The sequence below is a fragment of the Gymnoscopelus braueri genome (genome assembly GCF_963280865.1).
Source record: "Gymnoscopelus braueri genome assembly, chromosome: 4".
NCBI classification, from domain to species: Eukaryota; Metazoa; Chordata; class Actinopteri; order Myctophiformes; family Myctophidae; genus Gymnoscopelus; species Gymnoscopelus braueri.
In genome coordinates this window covers 54,401,933-54,419,726 of record NC_137605.1, presented here as the reverse complement: position 1 = coordinate 54,419,726, position 17,794 = coordinate 54,401,933, and the positions used below count along the sequence as shown (strand labels likewise).

The following is a 17,794-nucleotide window of genomic DNA, read 5'->3' as shown; positions in this document are numbered from 1 at the left end:
CTCATTATGCAGAAGTGTCCCATTTCAAGTTTTCAAAATGCATACAAATCTTGTCTCAGTAGCAGATCTACTGAAGCTCACAACGCGTGGCGATGTGAGCTTGTAGATCTGCTATTTTCAAATAGCCAAAGTTTAAATAGGGCTGAAGTGGTTAATGTATGTTTTGTAATAATAATCCAAATCTACAAAGTAACTAGTAACTAAAGTGTTCAAATAATTGTAGAGGAGCAAAAGTATAATATTTGCCTCTGAGATCAAATGTAGTGGAGACTGTAGAAGTAAAAGTACAGAAAATTGGAAATACTCCAGTAAAGTAAAAAATATCTCAAAAGTGTAATTATTACAGTACTTGAGTAAATGTATTGGTTACTTTCCACCACTGATTTCTACATTGTGGCATTGCTACTTTGTATGTAAGTAAGTAAAACATGAGAGTAGTTCTTAAGATCTTAAGCCAGTGTAAATAAACAAAACGACTCAGTTCCACTTACATCCTGAACGTGTTGCTCCTCCAGACTCTCCCATGTTGATAAAACTCCTCCTGCCAGTCAAAACATTCACTTATTCCACCAAATGTGTTACAGAAAACTCACACTAACTCACTGTAAACAACATAAAAACATTCTATGAGTTAGTAATGTTGTGTGTGTGCGTGTGTGTCTCTCTCCCGTTTGTCTCTGTCAGAGGCGTGTATGTGACGTCTTGCCTATTCAATTTGAAATATCCCGCCCGTCTCTCATTGGCTAACCTCTCGACCAGCTCCGCTATTGGTTCAAGATGACGCTTTGCATTGTGGGTAAAGTAGTTCATCTATTATTTAGCCTTCTGCCTACAGACAGCTGCGGCTCGCTTTGCATTGTGGTTAAAGTAGTTCATGTATTATTTAGCCTTCAGCGCGTGCTGCTGCCTACAGGTCTATCTATCGGTTCCTACGTCATATACTATACATTCATGTTTGGTTCATATTTAGTACAAATTTATATTAATAAATGATGTCTATTTTATGTCTTTTTTTATGTCTGTACTGTGTTTTTTAACTGACAGGAAAAAAAACAGACCTTCCTAGGCACACATTATTAGCCTACCATAATTTTTGATTCAGATTTACTAAACATATTTATTTAAACAAATTATATCTATTAATGTTTTACATATTTAATTCATGCTTTTTAAGTTTATTTTATTATTTATTATTAACGTTAAGTGTTCCTGCTTATTTTGCTGGTTGTTTACTGCTGCCATGGTAACGGAGCTCCCCTGTCCAGCTGGATCTGCTAACATGGTGGAATAACTAAAACAAACAAGCTGAGCTAAAGCCACATTCCTGTTCCTCATCTAGGTTACAACTCGGACTGTTACATGAATTAATGAATTAATTAATTAATTGATGAACACAGTGAATTAATTGAGTTTAGTGTATTGCCTGTTGAAGTGTTCCACAGAATGGGAGACAGCTGCTGTTCCTGGAAATGTGAGTGTTTAATTGTCTGGGAACGTTAGCTTATGTTAGCTTAGTTCAAAAACAGTGCACACATTAATAAGTATCAGTGTTAATGTATCTATTTGTAACAGTTACAATGTACAAATTTAACCTTTGTAGCAGTGGTGTAAAGTAACTAAGTACATTTACTCAAGTACTATACTTAAGTACACATTTGAGGAGTATTTAAATTTTTCTATACTTTTACTTCTGGCTTTTACTTTTACTTATTGGGTAATGGAGCTTTCTCAGATAACATTATTTTATTTTACCTCAGAAAGACAAATAGACTTAAAATGAAAGAATAGATTATCATCATTACGACAATACAATGATGGATAATTTAGGTTTTAGACATTTAGCTGACAGCAGTGCATTATCTAACATTTATTTGGAGGATAGTGTGTGGTTGACTTTGACTGTGACATCTTTATTGACAATTACACATGGTATAGTGTGTGTGTGTGTGTGTGTGTGTGTGTGTGTGTGTGTGTGTGTGTGTGTGTGTGTGTGTGTGTGTGTGTGTGTGTGTGTGTGTGTGTGTGTGTGTGTGTGTGTGTGTGTGCATGTGTGCGTGCGTGCGTGCGTGTGTGTGTGCGTGCGTGCGTGTGTGTGTGAGTGAGTGAGTGGGTGGGTGGATGGATGCATAGTTGGATGGATGGATGGATGAAACAGAAATGCACCAATCCAACCCTAACCCTATTCCTAACACTAAAGCCTAAACCTACTAAGTTGTGTGAGTGCAGTTCTTTCAGTGCAGTTGATCTGTCAGTGTAGGCTCCTCGTCTGCAGATATACCCACTATTGCAAAGAGAAAGAGAGAGATTATCCAACCACCCTCCATTAGAGGGCAGTGGTTCCTAACAAAGGACAGTTTGTCGATGAAAGAAAATTTAAAATGAAAAGAAGTCAACATACTGCAATAGTCTGTCTGTCTGTCTGTCAGTTTTCTGGGAGTTTGTTCCAGATATACAGTATGTGGTGCATAAAAACGTAACACTGCTTCTCCACATTTAGTTCCGACTATAGACCGTTCTGACTCTGGCTTCAGAAAACAGCCCTGTCCTGTCCCAGATGACCTGAGAGATCTGGATGATTCATGCTGTATCACAAGATCAGAAATACAATTTGGCTCTACACCATCCATCAATTATTTGACAGACAGGGAGGCAGAGTAAAGATCAAAGAACTGGAGTGATATGCTCCCCTTTCTTGGTATTAATAAGGACTCAGGCACCATAATTATAAGGCATTATATAAAGCATATTAATAAGGACTCAGGCGTCCTGAATCAACTGCAGCCTGTCTGACCGATTTTCTAGGGAGACCTGTAAAAAACACAAAGGTACAATAGTCAAGTCTATATAAATGCATCGACACGTTTTTTTTATCTAAATCCTGCTGAAGCGCAAGTCCAAATGAATCCTTCATTCTGGGTGAAGATAAGAGGCAGACAATGCAATTGTCTTAAATGTCGCTGTTGATATTCAGGTCTGAGTCGGCGACTGCACCAAGATTTCTGGCTTGGGTTCAATGGGTGGTGGTTTTTAACATTATTGATTTGAAGCTGAGGGCTGACTTTTAATCGCTCTTCTATGGCTCCAAAAACTATTACTTCAGTATAGTTTTTCTTTAATTGAAGATGGGAAATTACTGTACCTCTAAAGACACAAAGTAGTCCCTGTCCTTTAAGTATGATTAAAGGACAAGGGCAAGTATAATACTGTGCCAGAAAGTCCCACCCAGTTTCCCAGTCGGTCTACTAATATGTATGCAGCGCTGAAATCCCAAACTCTGCCACTGTCTGTGTTTTAAGTGGATGTCACTGAAGACACATAACAAGAGCAGCCTCAGTGCTATGGTGTGGTCCTGGTTCAAATCCGGACTGGAGGACAACAAAGCTGTCAAGTCTGTCTACATACTGCATACTGCATACAGTATACTGTGTGTGTGCGTGTGCGTGTGCGTGTGTCTGTCTGTACATGACATAGCAACTACATTGTCTGTCTGTCTGTCTGTCTGTCTGTCTGTCTGTCTGTCTGTCTGTCTGCCTGCCTGATCACGGCCGGACCATTTGCTGCATGTCAGTCCCCGAGACTCGCTCTCCTTGTTTTCTGTCTATCTCAGGGGTGGACAATTTTGATGATGTAGAGGGCCACTATATTTCCACACTCACTCCAGAGGGCCACATTGCATATACTGTCGGGCACACACCTCTTATCTCCGTATTTTAACTATCAGACACCTCTTATTTTTGCCATTCTATGTCACACAAAAGTCACAAAAATAGCCGATCTACAAGCTCAAAACGCGTCGCAGTGCGACACGTTTTGAGCTTGTAGATCTGCTCTTTTTGTTATTTTTGAATTGGAATCCTGATTTCTTTTTGTTGCTATTTTTGAATTGGAATCCTAAAAAGTAAAATTTTTATTTAATTTCAAATGCATTTAGTTATATACCTATGTTAACTTTAACATAGTGGTTTTATATAGTTTATAGTATTAAAGTGGGTCATGTTTGCATGTTTGGAATTGTAACAGCTGTAATCAATAATATATCAGTATTCCGATATTAACCTGCGGGCCACATTAAGTGAAGGTGGGGGCCGCATGTGGCCCCCGGGCCGCCAGTTGCCCATGTATGGTCTATCTCCACTGTATTCACCTGTTTCCTAGGCTGTGTGTTTTCCACTTCCTGTCGATTTCATTGGATATCATTGGTCATCTGACCAGTTTCATTGGATTTCATTGGATCAAATCGACAGGAAGTGGAAAACACACAGCCTAGGAAACAGGTGAATATCAAAGCCAGAAAAATTACTTCACATACTCCAAAACTCACTACTGTATTTGTCTGTCTGTTTTCCTCTGTCTGTCTCTTTCCCCAGTCCTTCCACCATGTTGCCAGGTCACCGTCCCCTGCAGGTTCCAACATGGCGTCTGACGGCTCTCCGTCGCGCGAAGGAGCCAAGAAGAGGAGCAAGAAGAAGAGGGACCACAAGGAGGTGAAGGGAAGGAGCCAGAAGCTGATAGAGGAGCTGACAGAGAGCGGCCATGTTGCTCTGCAGCGTGGGCAGAACCAGGAAGCTCTGGACTGCTTCAAAAAAGCTTATAAAGCTTCTATACAGGTGACACACTGCAAACAAGTTATCTACATATTTACACTAGAACCTATAGTAATATAGTAAAAATATGACGAAGGTGCCTGAGCATAGCAGCAATGTATACTGTGCATGATATACTTATGGACGTTGGTTAAGGTGCTTAGAGAAAAAAAAGAAAAGCCCAAGACAGTGTATAGAAGAGACAGACAGTAGTACAGCTGAGAGAGAGACAGTGTGGGAGAGACAGACAATAGTACAGCTGAGAGAGAGACAGTGTGGGAGAGACAGCAGACAGACAGTAGGACAGCTGAGAAGGAGACAGTGTGGGAGAGAATGAGAGACGGACAGTAGGACAGCTGAGAGAGAGAGAGAGAGAGAGAGAGAGAGAAAACTGAGATCCGATCCCATCTCATCTCATATTATATAGTGATAGCATCTCATCTCATCTCATGTCTCATCCTCTCAGCTGGAGGACAGTAAGGTCCAGAGTGCATGTTCCTTCAACCTGGGCGCAGCGTACGTGGAGTCGGGGAACCCTCAGAGCGGCCTGGGCTTCCTGAACCTGGCCCAGCCGGCGGAGCGGGGGGACCGGGTGGCCGACCTGCAGTACAACCTGGCCATAGCCTACCAGGCCCTGGAACAGCACCAGAAAGCCGCCACTCACTTCCACCAGGCCGCCCAGCTCTACCGCTCCCAGGGGGATGGAGCCAACGAGGGGGACACGTGCATGAAGATGAGCCACTGTCACCTCCAGATGAAGGTCAGTGACAACCGGTACAACCACAGTGGTGGGAAAAGTACTCAAATTCTTTACTTGTAAGTAAAAGTACCAATACTGCAATATAGAAATACTCTGTTACAAGTAAAAGTCCGGAATTCAAAATGTACTTGAGTAAAAGTACAAAAAGTATTGGCATCAAAAGTACCAAAAGTAAAAGTACTGAAATGTTTGAAAATAGATCTACAAGCTCACAACGCATCGCGATGTGACGCGTTGTGAGCTTGTAGATCTGCTATTTTCAAATAGCCTATAAAATAGGGCTCAAGTGGTTAATGTGTGTTTTATAATGTAATAATGTATATCTGCAAAGTAACTAGCAACTAAAGTTTTTAAATAATTGTAGTGGAATAAAAGTACAATATTTGCCTCTGAGATGTAGTGGAGTAGAAGTAACAGTACCTCAAAATTAGACTTACTTGAGTAAATGTACTTAGTTACTTTACACCACGGACCACATTGACCACTGGGAGCTGACCAGTACAACCACAGTCTAATACTGTTGGTCACTGGGAGCTGACCAGTACAACCATAGTCTAATACTGTTGGTCACTGGGAGGTGACCAGTACAACCACAGTCTAATACTGTTGATCACTGGGAGCTGACCGGTACAACCACAGTCTTCGATTCAGTATTTTGATATCAATAACATAAACAACATGTTTTTTGTTTTGGTCACTTTGTGATTCTAATTCCAGGCATCAGAATTAAATCTCAACCTGTCCTGTACTGTAAGTCGACTCCTGCTGGCTGTTTTAATAAGCAGTGGATTAGCAGCTGTTTTAGTGCTGACACGGCATTTCATACACACCTAATGAGATTATAGCTTCACACAAGGGCACACAACACACACACACACACCAATATTCACGTAACATATAACACACACATCAATACTCCCATAACACACAGCAGTGTTCACATAACACACACACACACACACACACGCACGCACGCACGCACACACACACACACACACACACACACACACACACACACACACACACACACACACACACACACACACACACACACACACACACACACACACACACACACACACACACACACACACACCAATATTCACATAAATCACACCAATATCGGGACAACACAATAGCCGCGTGGTTGGGGCACATCCCACATGCGATCAATGCCCTGCCCAGTGAGTTTCCGGTTCGATTCCGGGAGGGATGTACGGACAATTTGCTGAATGTCACTCCCCTACTCTTTCTCTGCATTCCCCTGTCTCTCCACATGACTGTCAAATAAAGGCTTAAAAACTGGATAAAAAGCACAACTTCAAAACAAAAACAGCCATTATGTTATGTTCACATAACAAACTTAACTCTGCCACTGTGATCTGACCAATCTGGTGTGTTATTCAATAAATCAAACCATGGAGGGTCGCATTCAGAAATAAAAGTCCATACTTTTTATTGTTCCATATGCCTCATATTGATAAGGATGACAAACTATCCACACACTGATGAAGGCTGGATAGCCGAAACGTTTGTCATCCTTATCAATAGAAACAAAGGACTTTTATTTCTGAGTGTGACCCTCCATGGTGGTTTGATATGTTCACATGACATACAGCCGTATTCATGCCTCAACTTTGTGTGTGTGTGTGTGTGTGTGTGTGTGTGTGTGTGTGTGTGTGTGTGTGTGTGTGTGTGTGTGTGTGTGCGTGCGTGCGTGCGTGCGTGCGTGCGTGCGTGCGTGCGTGCGTGCGTGCGTGCGTGCGTGCGTGCGTGCGTGCGTGCGTGCGTGTGTGTGTGTTACAGGACATGACCCAGGCAGCACAGTGCTGTGTGAGAGCGGCAGAGAGTTACAGCGTGTCTGGCAGGCGGGACCGTGCCACTGACGCGCTCCAACAGGCCGCCAGTCACATGCTCCAATCAGACGACTTCACCAACGATGACATCATCAACGTGCTGACACAATGCCTGCAGCTGAGCGATGTCATCACGGACTCAGAGAGCCGAGGTAAAGCTTTAGTGGTTCCAGTGGTTCTCAAATAGTTTCATGTCAAGACCCCCAAAATGTTTTGACCCCCATCTGAAAATATTTTGTGCCAGGGACCCCCCTTCAAGATTCAAGGTTCAACTTTATTGTCAACAATACCAATTACAAAGTGAAAGGCAAGTGAAATTCATTGTGCGCTAAACCAACACAGCAGCTAGAGTCTCAAGAGTAAGATGATAAAGGTGTCAAATGTGATCTGTGTTAAAAACTGAACTGCTTAAATAAATAAACAATCTATATAAAAGATCTAAACTACCTAGAAGTGCAAAACGTATTGTCATAGGTCCAATACATTAGCCACAGACATGTGGCCATATAGTCCGGGCCATGTAATGTTCAATGTGTGTTCATAAGTCTGATGGCGGCCAATTTGTGTTGTTAAAACGTAAAAAAAAAAAATCTAAATCTTTCAAAAACTAAATTACATTTCTTTTAAAATAGCAGACCTACAAGACACAACGCGTTGCATCGTGAGGCGATTTAAAAATAGCCGATGTATGTAGTAAAGTGATTATTTTTATGCTATATTAGCAAATGTAGCTGGGAACCCCCTCAAGGACCCCTGGGGACCCCCCTGGAACCCCACACATTTCAATGAAAGTTTCTCACCCAGTGCATGCTCCTCGGAAGTACTTCTCCTGAAGGAATTGGGCCAATGGGTTTGCTGACATCATGGGCCTAAGCATGCGCATTAGTGTCCTTTATGTGTCCACGTCACAAACCAACTCCATGCACTAACCCGTGAGTCGAGCCCTTTGTTCGACTCTGTTTTGCTCGTTCATGTTTTGGGCCCAAGTCCTCGGGGGCTTGGTTTAGTCACATTGTTGTATAAAAATAAAGGCTTGGCTTTCCTGTGAATCTCTAATCCCTCCATATTTGGACAATAATATGCATTCGTAATATGCCCGGAGGGATTGATGACTGACGGACAGACAGACAGACTGACACACAATTCAATTCAATTCAAAGGGCTTTATTGGCATGAGAAAACATACGTTTACATTGCCAAAGCAGAAAGCATAATACAACAATACAGCAATACAATCAAAACAAAAAATATGTACATTTGAAAGTCAGAATCTTCGATAGGTCAATTTCTATGTACCAAGATCACTGGGTGCAGGTATAGTGCCGGAATATACACAATGATTAGTCTTTAGGGTGGTTGTGTTCCGTTTGATATCCTTTTCCTATCACAGCAACTCACGAATCTTGCTGCTGTGTTTGCACATTGTTGTACTTCGCCCAGCAGGTATGGGAGTTTTTTGTCATTGGTCATGTTTTCAAAATCTCCGTGTGTGGTTGTAATCTGTGGGAAGTATGTGTCTCTGATGTCTTGGTACAATGGACAGACGGTTAGGAAGTGTAGCTCGGTTTCCACTTCATTTTGTGTGCAGTGGGTGCATAGTCTGTCTTCTCTCGGGATACAGGTCTGCCTGTGACGACCTTTCTCGATCGCAAGACTGTGCTCACTGAGTCTGTACCTAGTTAAGATTTTTCTTTGTTTTGGGTCAGTCACGGTGCTCAGGTATTCTGCCACTGCGTATTCTCTGTTTAGGGCCAGATAGCATTCTAGTTTACTCTGCTTTTGTGTTGCTTCTTTCCAGTGTGTCAGGTAGTTTTCCTTTTGCTGTTTTATAATTTGGTTTAGTCCAATGGGTTTTCTATCTCGTGGCTCTGTTTGTGTTTGTGCCCGGAGTTCCAGGGCCAGCTGGCTGAGGGGGCATATCTCTAGGGTTTCGCTGTGTGTGAGTGCCTTGTTATGGAGTGCATCTAGGTCACTTTCTTTTAGGTGGTTGTAGAACTTAAGTGCTCTCTTATTTATTTTGATAATTAGTGGGTATCGTCCTAATTCTGCCCTGCATGCATTATTTGGTGTTTTTCGCTGGGTACGGAGAATGGATTTGCAGAATTCTGTGTGTAGGGTCTCGGTTTGGTGTTTATCCCATTTTTCAAGGTCATGGTTTGCTAGTGGTCCCCAGATCTCACAACCATAGAGGGAAATTGGTTCTATCACAGAGTCCAGTATTTTAAGCCAGGTTTTAATTGGGATGTCTATTTTGATGTTTCTTTTGATAGCATAGAATGCCCTTCTTGCCTTGTCTCTCAGGTCCTTTACAGCTTGGTTGTAGTTCCCTGTGCTGCTGATGTTTAGGCCAAGGTAGGTATAGTTTTTTGTTTGTTCTAGTGGGATTGTATTTAGGAAAAATTGATGGTTTTGGCGGCTGGATCTTTTTTGAAATATCATGATTTTAGTCTTAGTTAGGTTCACTGTCAGGGCCCATGTCTGGGAGAATTTGTGTAGGAGATCAAGTTGCTGCTGTAGTCCTTCCTTGGTTGGAGACAGCAGCAGCAGGTCATCTGCAAAAAGTAAGCATTTGATTTCTGTGTTTGCCAAGGGGATGCCTGGAGCTGTGGACTGTTCTAACGTTTTTGCTAATTCGTTGATATATATGTTGAAGAGTGTTGGACTCAGGCTGCATCCCTGTCTAACTCCTCGGCTTTGGGGGAAAAAGTCTGTGTGCTTTTCGCCTATTTTAACTGCACATTTGTTGTTAGTGTACATTGATTTTATGATGTCATAGGTTTTCCCCCCAATGCCACTCTCCAACAGTTTGTACATCAGACCCTCATGCCAAATTGAATCGAATGCTTTTTTGAAGTCGACAAAGCAGGAGAATAATTTGCTTTTGTTTTTGTTTAATTGGTTGTCAATTAGGGTGTTTAGAGTGTAAATGTGGTCTGTTGTGCGATATTTTGGTAGAAAGCCAATTTGTGATTTGCTCAGGACATTGCTTTCTGTGAGGAAGTTTAGAATTCTGTGGTTGAGGATCATGCAGAGGATCTTTCCGAGGTTGCTGTTTACACAGATCCCGCGGTAGTTATTTGGGTCATATTTGTCTCCACTTTTGTGGAGTGGCGTTATCAGCCCTTGATTCCATGTGCTGGGGAAGATCCCAGAGCTGAGCACGATATTTAGGAGTTTTAGTATGGCTATTTGGAATTTGAGGTCGGTGAATTTTATCATTTCATTTAGAATACCGTCTGCCCCGCAGGCCTTCTTGGTTTTAAGTGTTTTTATTTTATGACAACGTGTGTTGTGGTTGTCTGGGTCTCTGTGTTTTTGGTTTGATAGTTTCCTTAATTTTTTCCTGAGATTATTGCAGTCGTTATCGTACCATTTGTCATTCTCAACATTTTTTCTGGCTTTCCTGTTTGATACTTTTAGGTTTGCTAGTGAGGCTGTTAGTTCAAATATATGATTGAGGCCTTCTACTGCCCTGTTTACACTTTCACTGTTTTTTTCAAAGGTTTTTTCTAGGAACTGATCCAGTTGTGATTGGACTTGTTTTTGCCTAATAGCATTTTGGAAAGCTTCTGCGCTGTGTTCATTCCATTTGTAACGTTTTCTTATAGTATGTAGTTTGTTTGGCGTTTGTTCTTTGTGTCTGTGTGTTGATCTGTTTAGAAAGGCTGTGGTTCTGTTGTGGTCTGACAGGGGTGTTTGCGGGCTGACTGTGAAAGCTCTGAGCGATGCCAGGTTTATGTCCGTGATAAAGTAATCTACCGTGCTGTTTCCCAGGGATGAGCTGTATGTATATCTACCGAAGGAGTCCCCTCGGACACACACACAGACACTCTTCAAGACCAGGGTCCACAACATTCTATGCAGACCGTAGGGGTGGGCGGTATTACCATCGGACCGTCACAATTGGAATATCCCATTGAAATAATGAATAATTTGAATTGTATTCATCGTTAACCACAGTGTATAAATAATTTTACTCTATTTGATATTGTCGTCCTGTTGTTTTCCTATTGTTTCTCTCTTTGTTTGTTTCTCTCTTCTTATGACTATATTTATCTCTGCCAGCGGAAGGCGGGGCGAGAGATTATGTTTTTTACCTCTATCCGTGTGTGTGTGTGTGTGTGTGTGTGTGTGTGTGTGTGTGTGTGTGTGTGTGTGTGTGTGTGTGTGTGTGTGTGTGTGTGTGTGTGTGTGTGTGTGTGTGTGTGTGTGTGTGTGTGTGTGTGTGTGTGTGTGTGTGTGTGAGAGAGAGAGAGAGAGAGAGTTCTCATCTCTGCGCCAAACCTTTTGTGCATGCTGCCAGTAGGCCAAGGAAGACACTCCCTGAATATATCCAGCTAACAGAACCAATCTGTCTGTTATTTGACGTTTGTCTGTGAATGCATTACCTATACTCTCCAGACTACGCTAGGAAGGACTCAGGGGAGGCTGGTTCTTAAGGAAGTGCTTCTATCTCAGTTACACATGCAGGTCCATGGATGTGGGTGGTGAGGGGTGATGCCACATTTGAAATATGTATTTATGTCCACATAAACAAAAGCACAAGCATACTACTGTCTGACTGCCAGTGTTGTCAGACAATAAGAAAACAGCCAGCTACAAAGTGCCCGGAGGGCAGAACATTGTTACGTACACGATATAGTTGACATTCTTGTCAGACTAACACAGTAGACATCAATCATGGATGAAGGCAACAGCGCCTCCTCACACACGCACGCGCACACACACACACACACACACACACACACACACACACACACACACACACACACATATCGAGCGTGGTTAAGTAACTACGGCTTGTCCTCCATGTGGATCTCAGACTTCATGTTGCCAGTTTATATTGATTGATTGATTTTATTTGGTGACAAAAAAAGAGCACAGAAGCACTTCACCGAGGATGAAAACACAATAAACCAGAGGGCTTATTTGTTTCCATTGTGGTCCTCTTTAACAAAAAACACTAAACAGCATAACAAACAACAATATAATGTCAGTCATCTACTGTACGTATCAATTTTTGTGCTGGTCTACAAAAAGTGATATGCTTTACTGTGATCTTTTATTCATGGATCAATGTCTCTCTGAAATAACCAGGTTTGTAACTCTGAGAGTGAACCAAATGGACCCTTACGAGTCCATTTGGTTCCATTTGTGCGCTCTCAGAGCTGTGGGGGTCCTTGAATATCCTTGTGTATCCCTTCAGTGGTGGAAGAAGTAGGCCTACTCAGATATTTTACTTAAGCAAAAGTAGCAATACCAATAACCAATATACGCAATATATCAAAATACCCTGTTACAAGTAAAAGGCCTGTGTTCAAAATGCTACTTGAGTAAAAGTACAATATAAAGTACCAACAGTAAAAGTACTAAAATGTTTGAAAATAGCAGATCTACAAGCTCATGCGACGCGTTGTGAGCTTGTAGATCTTGTAGAACTTGTAGATCGACTATTTTCAAACAGCCTACGTATAAAATAGGGCTAAAGTGGTTAATGTTTTATAATGTAATAATTTATATCTGCAAAGTAACTACTAACTAAAGTTTTCAAATAAGTAAAAGCACAATATTTGCCTCTGAGATGTAGTGGAGTAGAAGTAAAAGTAAAAATACCTAAACATTTTACTTAAGTACAGTACTTGAGTAAATGTACTTAGTTACTTTACACCACTGGTATCCCTTGTGTTCCAGCGGAGCTGTACAACAGGGTGGGGGGCATGTTCTCCCAGCTGAGGTGTTTCGTTGAGGCTCAGGACGTGTACCAGCGGGCCGTGTCTCTGGTGACGTCACAGCCCGCCAGGCTGGCGGTGGTGCTACAGAACCTGGGCGCCGCCTGTAACTCTCTGGGAGAGTACCGCCCGGCGCTGGACTATCACAGAGAGGCTGCTGGGATACATGGTACACGCACGCACGCACGCACGCACGCACGCACGATTATTGGTTTATTGGTTTATTGGTTTACTTATGTATTACTTTATCATTAGATTACTATTTTTATGCATTTGATGTATTATGTGTATTATGATGTATTATCTTGTGTCCTTGCTTACTGTAAGTCGCTAAATGCCTAAACTGTAAACTGTAAACAAACTCACTCACTCACTCACTCACTCACTCACTCTCACACACACACACACACACACACACACACACACACACACACACACACACACACACACACACACACACACACACACACACACACACACACACACACACACACACACACACACACACACACACACACACACACACACACACGTACGTTTGTATTAACTACATCTGCGAGGACATCAACATCGACATGTTGTGTTGTGTTGTAGATCTGTTATTTTCAGTGCATGACACCGGCACGCAACTTTGACTTCATCAGCATAAACCACATAAATTACTACTCACTACAAATTCATTTAATGTAATGAATAGGGGTTAGAATAGATAATATGGTACCGTGTGTGTTTGTGTGCGTGTGCGTGTAGGGTCTCTAGGCAGACGTGGGGACCAGGCAAGGTGTTTCAGTAACCTGGGTTACGCCTACGGTCAGCTGGGTGAGGATGAGGAGGCAGCAGAGAGCTACCTCCACGCACTGCAGGGTTTCAGAGATGCAGGTAACAAACAATACAGTGTGTATATGTACGTAAACATTGTTTATATACAGTATAGTATGTACAGTGTACTGTTCATTTGTACTGTAATATTGTGTGTGTGTGTGTGTGTGTGTGTGTGTGTGTGTGTGTGTGTGTGTGTGTGTGTGTGTGTGTGTGTGTCAATCATCATGTAACTCTTTTCTCTGTCTCCCTCTTTGTTTCTCCACTAATGACCTGTCGTGTCATACTTCATCTCTTCTATGTCTGTCCATCTCTTTTCTTCCCACACTTTCATCCCACCCACTCTCTGTCTGTCTGTCTGTCTGTCTGTCTGTCTGTCTGTCTGTCTGTCTGTCTGTCTGTCTGTCTGTCTGTCTGTCTGTCTGTCTGTCTGTCTGTCTGTCTGTCTGTCTGTCTGTCTGTCTGTCTGTCTGTCTGTCTCTTTCTCTGTCTGTCTCTCTCTGTCTCTTTCTCTGTCTGTCTCTCTCTGTCTCTTTCTCTGTCTGTCTCTCTCTCTCTCTCTCTCTCTGTGTCTCTCTCTCTCTCTCTCTCTCTCTCTCTCTCTCTCTCTCTCTCTCTCTCTCTCTCTCTCTCTCTCTCTCTCTCTCTCTCTCCCCTGTGTGCAGATGACTACAGTGGTCAGCTTCAGGCGTGTGAAGGTTTAGCAGAAGCTCATTTCAAGTTGAGACGTTTGGATAAAGCCACCGAGTTCTACAAACAGGCACTAACTGCACACGCACACTGCAAGGTGACAACTACTGTCATTATAATCAGCTCTCTCTCTCTGTCCCTCTGTCTCTCTCAGCTGACATCTTTATTTTGTTTGTTTTGGATGCTTTAAAAACTGATTGACCAAAGAGAATGTGTACATATTTCTTGTATTGAGTCAGACTTATATCGCAGCCTAGTTTGACTCCTCAGTTTTGACCAATTTTGACACAGTATAACCTCTCTCTCTCTCTCTCTCTCTCGCTCTCTCTCTCTCTCTCTCTCTCTCTCTCTCTCTCTCTCTCTCTCTCTCTCTCTCTCTCTCTCTCTAGGACATGTCAACTTCTGTCCAGGACCATCTAGTCAAGAAACTGACTGAAACAATACAGCTCCAACTCTCACTGAGCATGCCCAGAGCATTACAGGTGTGTCTATCGCTGAACACATACAGTAGATATAATATATATACACGTAGATACCGCATTGGCTGCTGCTGTTTATTGTGTCCTTGATGCATCAACATGGCTGACATGTATGTCTATTGAAGCAGGAGATCTTTCCACAATTCAAATCATAACTATTATAAGCTGATTTTCAAGCTGTTTGGACATGTAGTTATATGATACTTGGTTAAATTACAAAGGTGGGTTTTCATACCAAAACACCTTATATTTGCCCTGAACATTACAGGTGTATCTGTTACTGAGCATGCCCAGAACAGGTGTGTCTGTTACTGAGCATGCACAGAGCAGGTGTGTCTGTTACTGAGCATGCCCAGAACAGGTGTGTCTGTCACTGAGCATGCACAGAGCAGGTGTGTCTGTTACTGAGCATGCACAGAGCAGGTGTGTCTGTTACTGAGCATGCACAGAGCAGGTGTGTCTGTTACTGAGCATGCACAGAGCAGGTGTGTCTGTTACTGAGCATGCCCAGAACAGGTGTGTCTGTCACTGAGCATGGACATTACAGGTGTGCAATTTTTTTCCTTCTCTTTTTCTTTTACTGGGCAGTTTGTACCATTTGACTCCAGAGGCCCCAGGCCATCACAGCAGACATGTAACTCTCCCACGGGATAATAGACACAAAACTAGCTTTTACTGCAGAAACTATTTCCATCATCATATGAACCACACATTTTCTCTCCACACAGAGAGGTCCACGTTCCCGTCGGCCAATCAGAAGCCATATTCCTCCAGGGCCACCTGACAGGTAAGAATCGACCAACCAGCTTCTTCTTCAGTTGACATTTAAGACATTGTGCATTTTTTACTACTATGCGTTAGTATTGGATGCTCCATCCTCATTGGTCAATCACAGCATTCTGCAGTCTGGTATCTCCTGACCTCTGGAAGAGGGAAGATTGTTATCTAATAAAATACTTTTTATATTAATATTTGTCACATTATTGATTTTGGTTATTGAAGTAGCTGTGTGCTGTAGTGTTGATTTTGACAGCACATTTTGATTCAGTTTTAGTCATAGTCTTTTGAATCAAATTCCATTTCGTTTTAGTCATATTTTAGTCATCTGAAATGTTATACTGTTAGTCTAGTTTTAGTCGACTAAATATTATAAGATTATAGTCGACTAAATCTACAGTTGATTTAGTCGACTAATATGTATTTTGGCTGAAAATAGCCGATCTACAAGCTCACGACGCGTTGTGAGCTTGTAGATCTGCTATTTTCATAGCGCAACCACCTGAGCGCAACCAAACATAAAATGGCTTTGTCCCTCCCTAACATTTTAGTCTAGTTTTTATTTGTTGACAAAATTGTCAATATATTTAGTCTTAGTTTTAGTCATCATAGCTTAGTTTTTATATAGTTTTCGTCAGGGAAAAAAGGTTGTAGACGAAGATCTTTCGTCATAGTTTTAGTCGACAAAATCAACACTGGTGTGCTGTCAGGTTTTGTTTATTAGATTAATTTTCTTTATCAAACATACATCGCACAATATTACATTCACATGCTTTTGATCTGATTTAAAAAAGGAACTTGAGACCAGGGCCAAGACCAGGGCCAAGCCCGCAAAGCCAAGGAAGGGAATTGAACCAACATCCCCACATGCCAAACGGCCACATAGTAACAGGTGAAGGTCTGTATGTGTTTGACTGTCCAGCTGTTAGAGTAATGTGTCTCATAGAATAGAACAGAATATCGTTGCTGTCAGGCAGACATTTATATTTTACTAATATTGTGTGTGCGTGCGTGTGCGTGTGCGTGTGCGTGCGTGCGTGTGCGTGTGCGTGTGCGTGTGCGTGTGCGTGTGCGTGTGTGTGTGCGTGTGTGTGTGTGTGTGTGTGTGTGTGTGTGTGTGCGCAGGAAGTGGTGTGTATGTGCACAAGGGGGAGCAGGGGAGGGAGTCAGTACAGGAGTCCACGGACAGGGAGGAGGTAGGAGCAAAGGATGGTGCGTCGGCAGCTGCTGAACAACCAGGGCACACTGTGAACCAGCAGGACCCCCGACCCGGTCAGTATCCCCCTGCTGTCTGTTCATCTGTATTCAACCACGTCCAACCTGGCCATGTCTGTTTTGGGCATGGCATTATAGGCAGAACTTCGCCGAAGCCAGTGGTTCTCAATCTCCTGAATTTCAAGGACCCCCATAGCTCTGAGAGTGTACAAATTACACCAAATGGACTCATAGTTACAGACCTGCAAGGGTCCATATGGAATCCCCCCAAGGAACCCTGAGGGTCCCTGGACCCCACTTTGAGAACCACTGGCCTATAGGTCTATTGAAATACTACTCCATAACGCCATTGTAAGTTATTTTAGACCACTATACTACTATGACTAAAAAGTAAATTATGTACTTGTTTTTAATTGAATGTTACTTTTTAAAACAACACATAAACACACAATGTGTTTAAAATAGTTCACTGACAACAGATGTATCAACTATAGGCTTTCATCAGTGTGTATCATGGAACAAAGTCTCCTATATAACCACTACACAAGTGGTTCTTAAACTTAAAAAATGTCAAGGGCCCCCGTAACTCTGGGAGCGTACAAATGGAACCAAAGGTTGGTTCCATTTGTACGTTCCATTGGAAACCCCCTATCTCACTATACAGCAAAGGTACCAGCTAATATACGTAGATACCAGCTAACAGAGCCTGTGTCTACTTTTTGTCCAGTAGAACAAGTGGATGGAGGTGTGGGTTCGAACCCTCTTCCAACAAACGGGTACGGCACACATTTGATCTGTCTGTCTGTCTGTCTGTCTGTCTGTCTGTCTGTCTGTCTGTCTGTCTGTCTGTCTGTTTGTCTGTCTGTTTGTCTGTTTGTCTGTTTGT

At 42.4% G+C, this 17,794-nt stretch overlaps 2 protein-coding genes across 2 annotated transcripts in view; one reads left to right on the top strand and one right to left on the bottom strand.

Moving 5' to 3' along the window:
• Nucleotides 1–648, bottom strand: part of iqgap3 (IQ motif containing GTPase activating protein 3) — a 37,323-nt gene extending 36,675 nt beyond the window's left edge. The window contains exon 1 of the mRNA XM_080425569.1: nt 492–648. Within this exon, the coding sequence (XP_080281695.1) occupies nt 492–525 (34 nt within the window). The 5' untranslated portion in view covers nt 526–648. The remainder of the gene's footprint in view (nt 1–491) is intronic.
• Nucleotides 649–4,406: 3,758 nt separating this feature from the next.
• Nucleotides 4,407–15,738, top strand: ttc24 (tetratricopeptide repeat domain 24; the record flags this gene model as incomplete). The annotated part of the gene is made up of 8 exons (XM_080425982.1): nt 4,407–4,607; nt 5,050–5,343; nt 7,150–7,351; nt 12,891–13,097; nt 13,679–13,807; nt 14,413–14,534; nt 15,185–15,246; nt 15,645–15,738. Exons 1-8 carry the CDS (start codon nt 4,413–4,415, stop codon nt 15,736–15,738), a joined length of 1,305 nt encoding a protein of 434 aa, XP_080282108.1. The 5' UTR covers nt 4,407–4,412.
• Between the last annotated feature and the right edge of the window lie 2,056 nt (nt 15,739–17,794).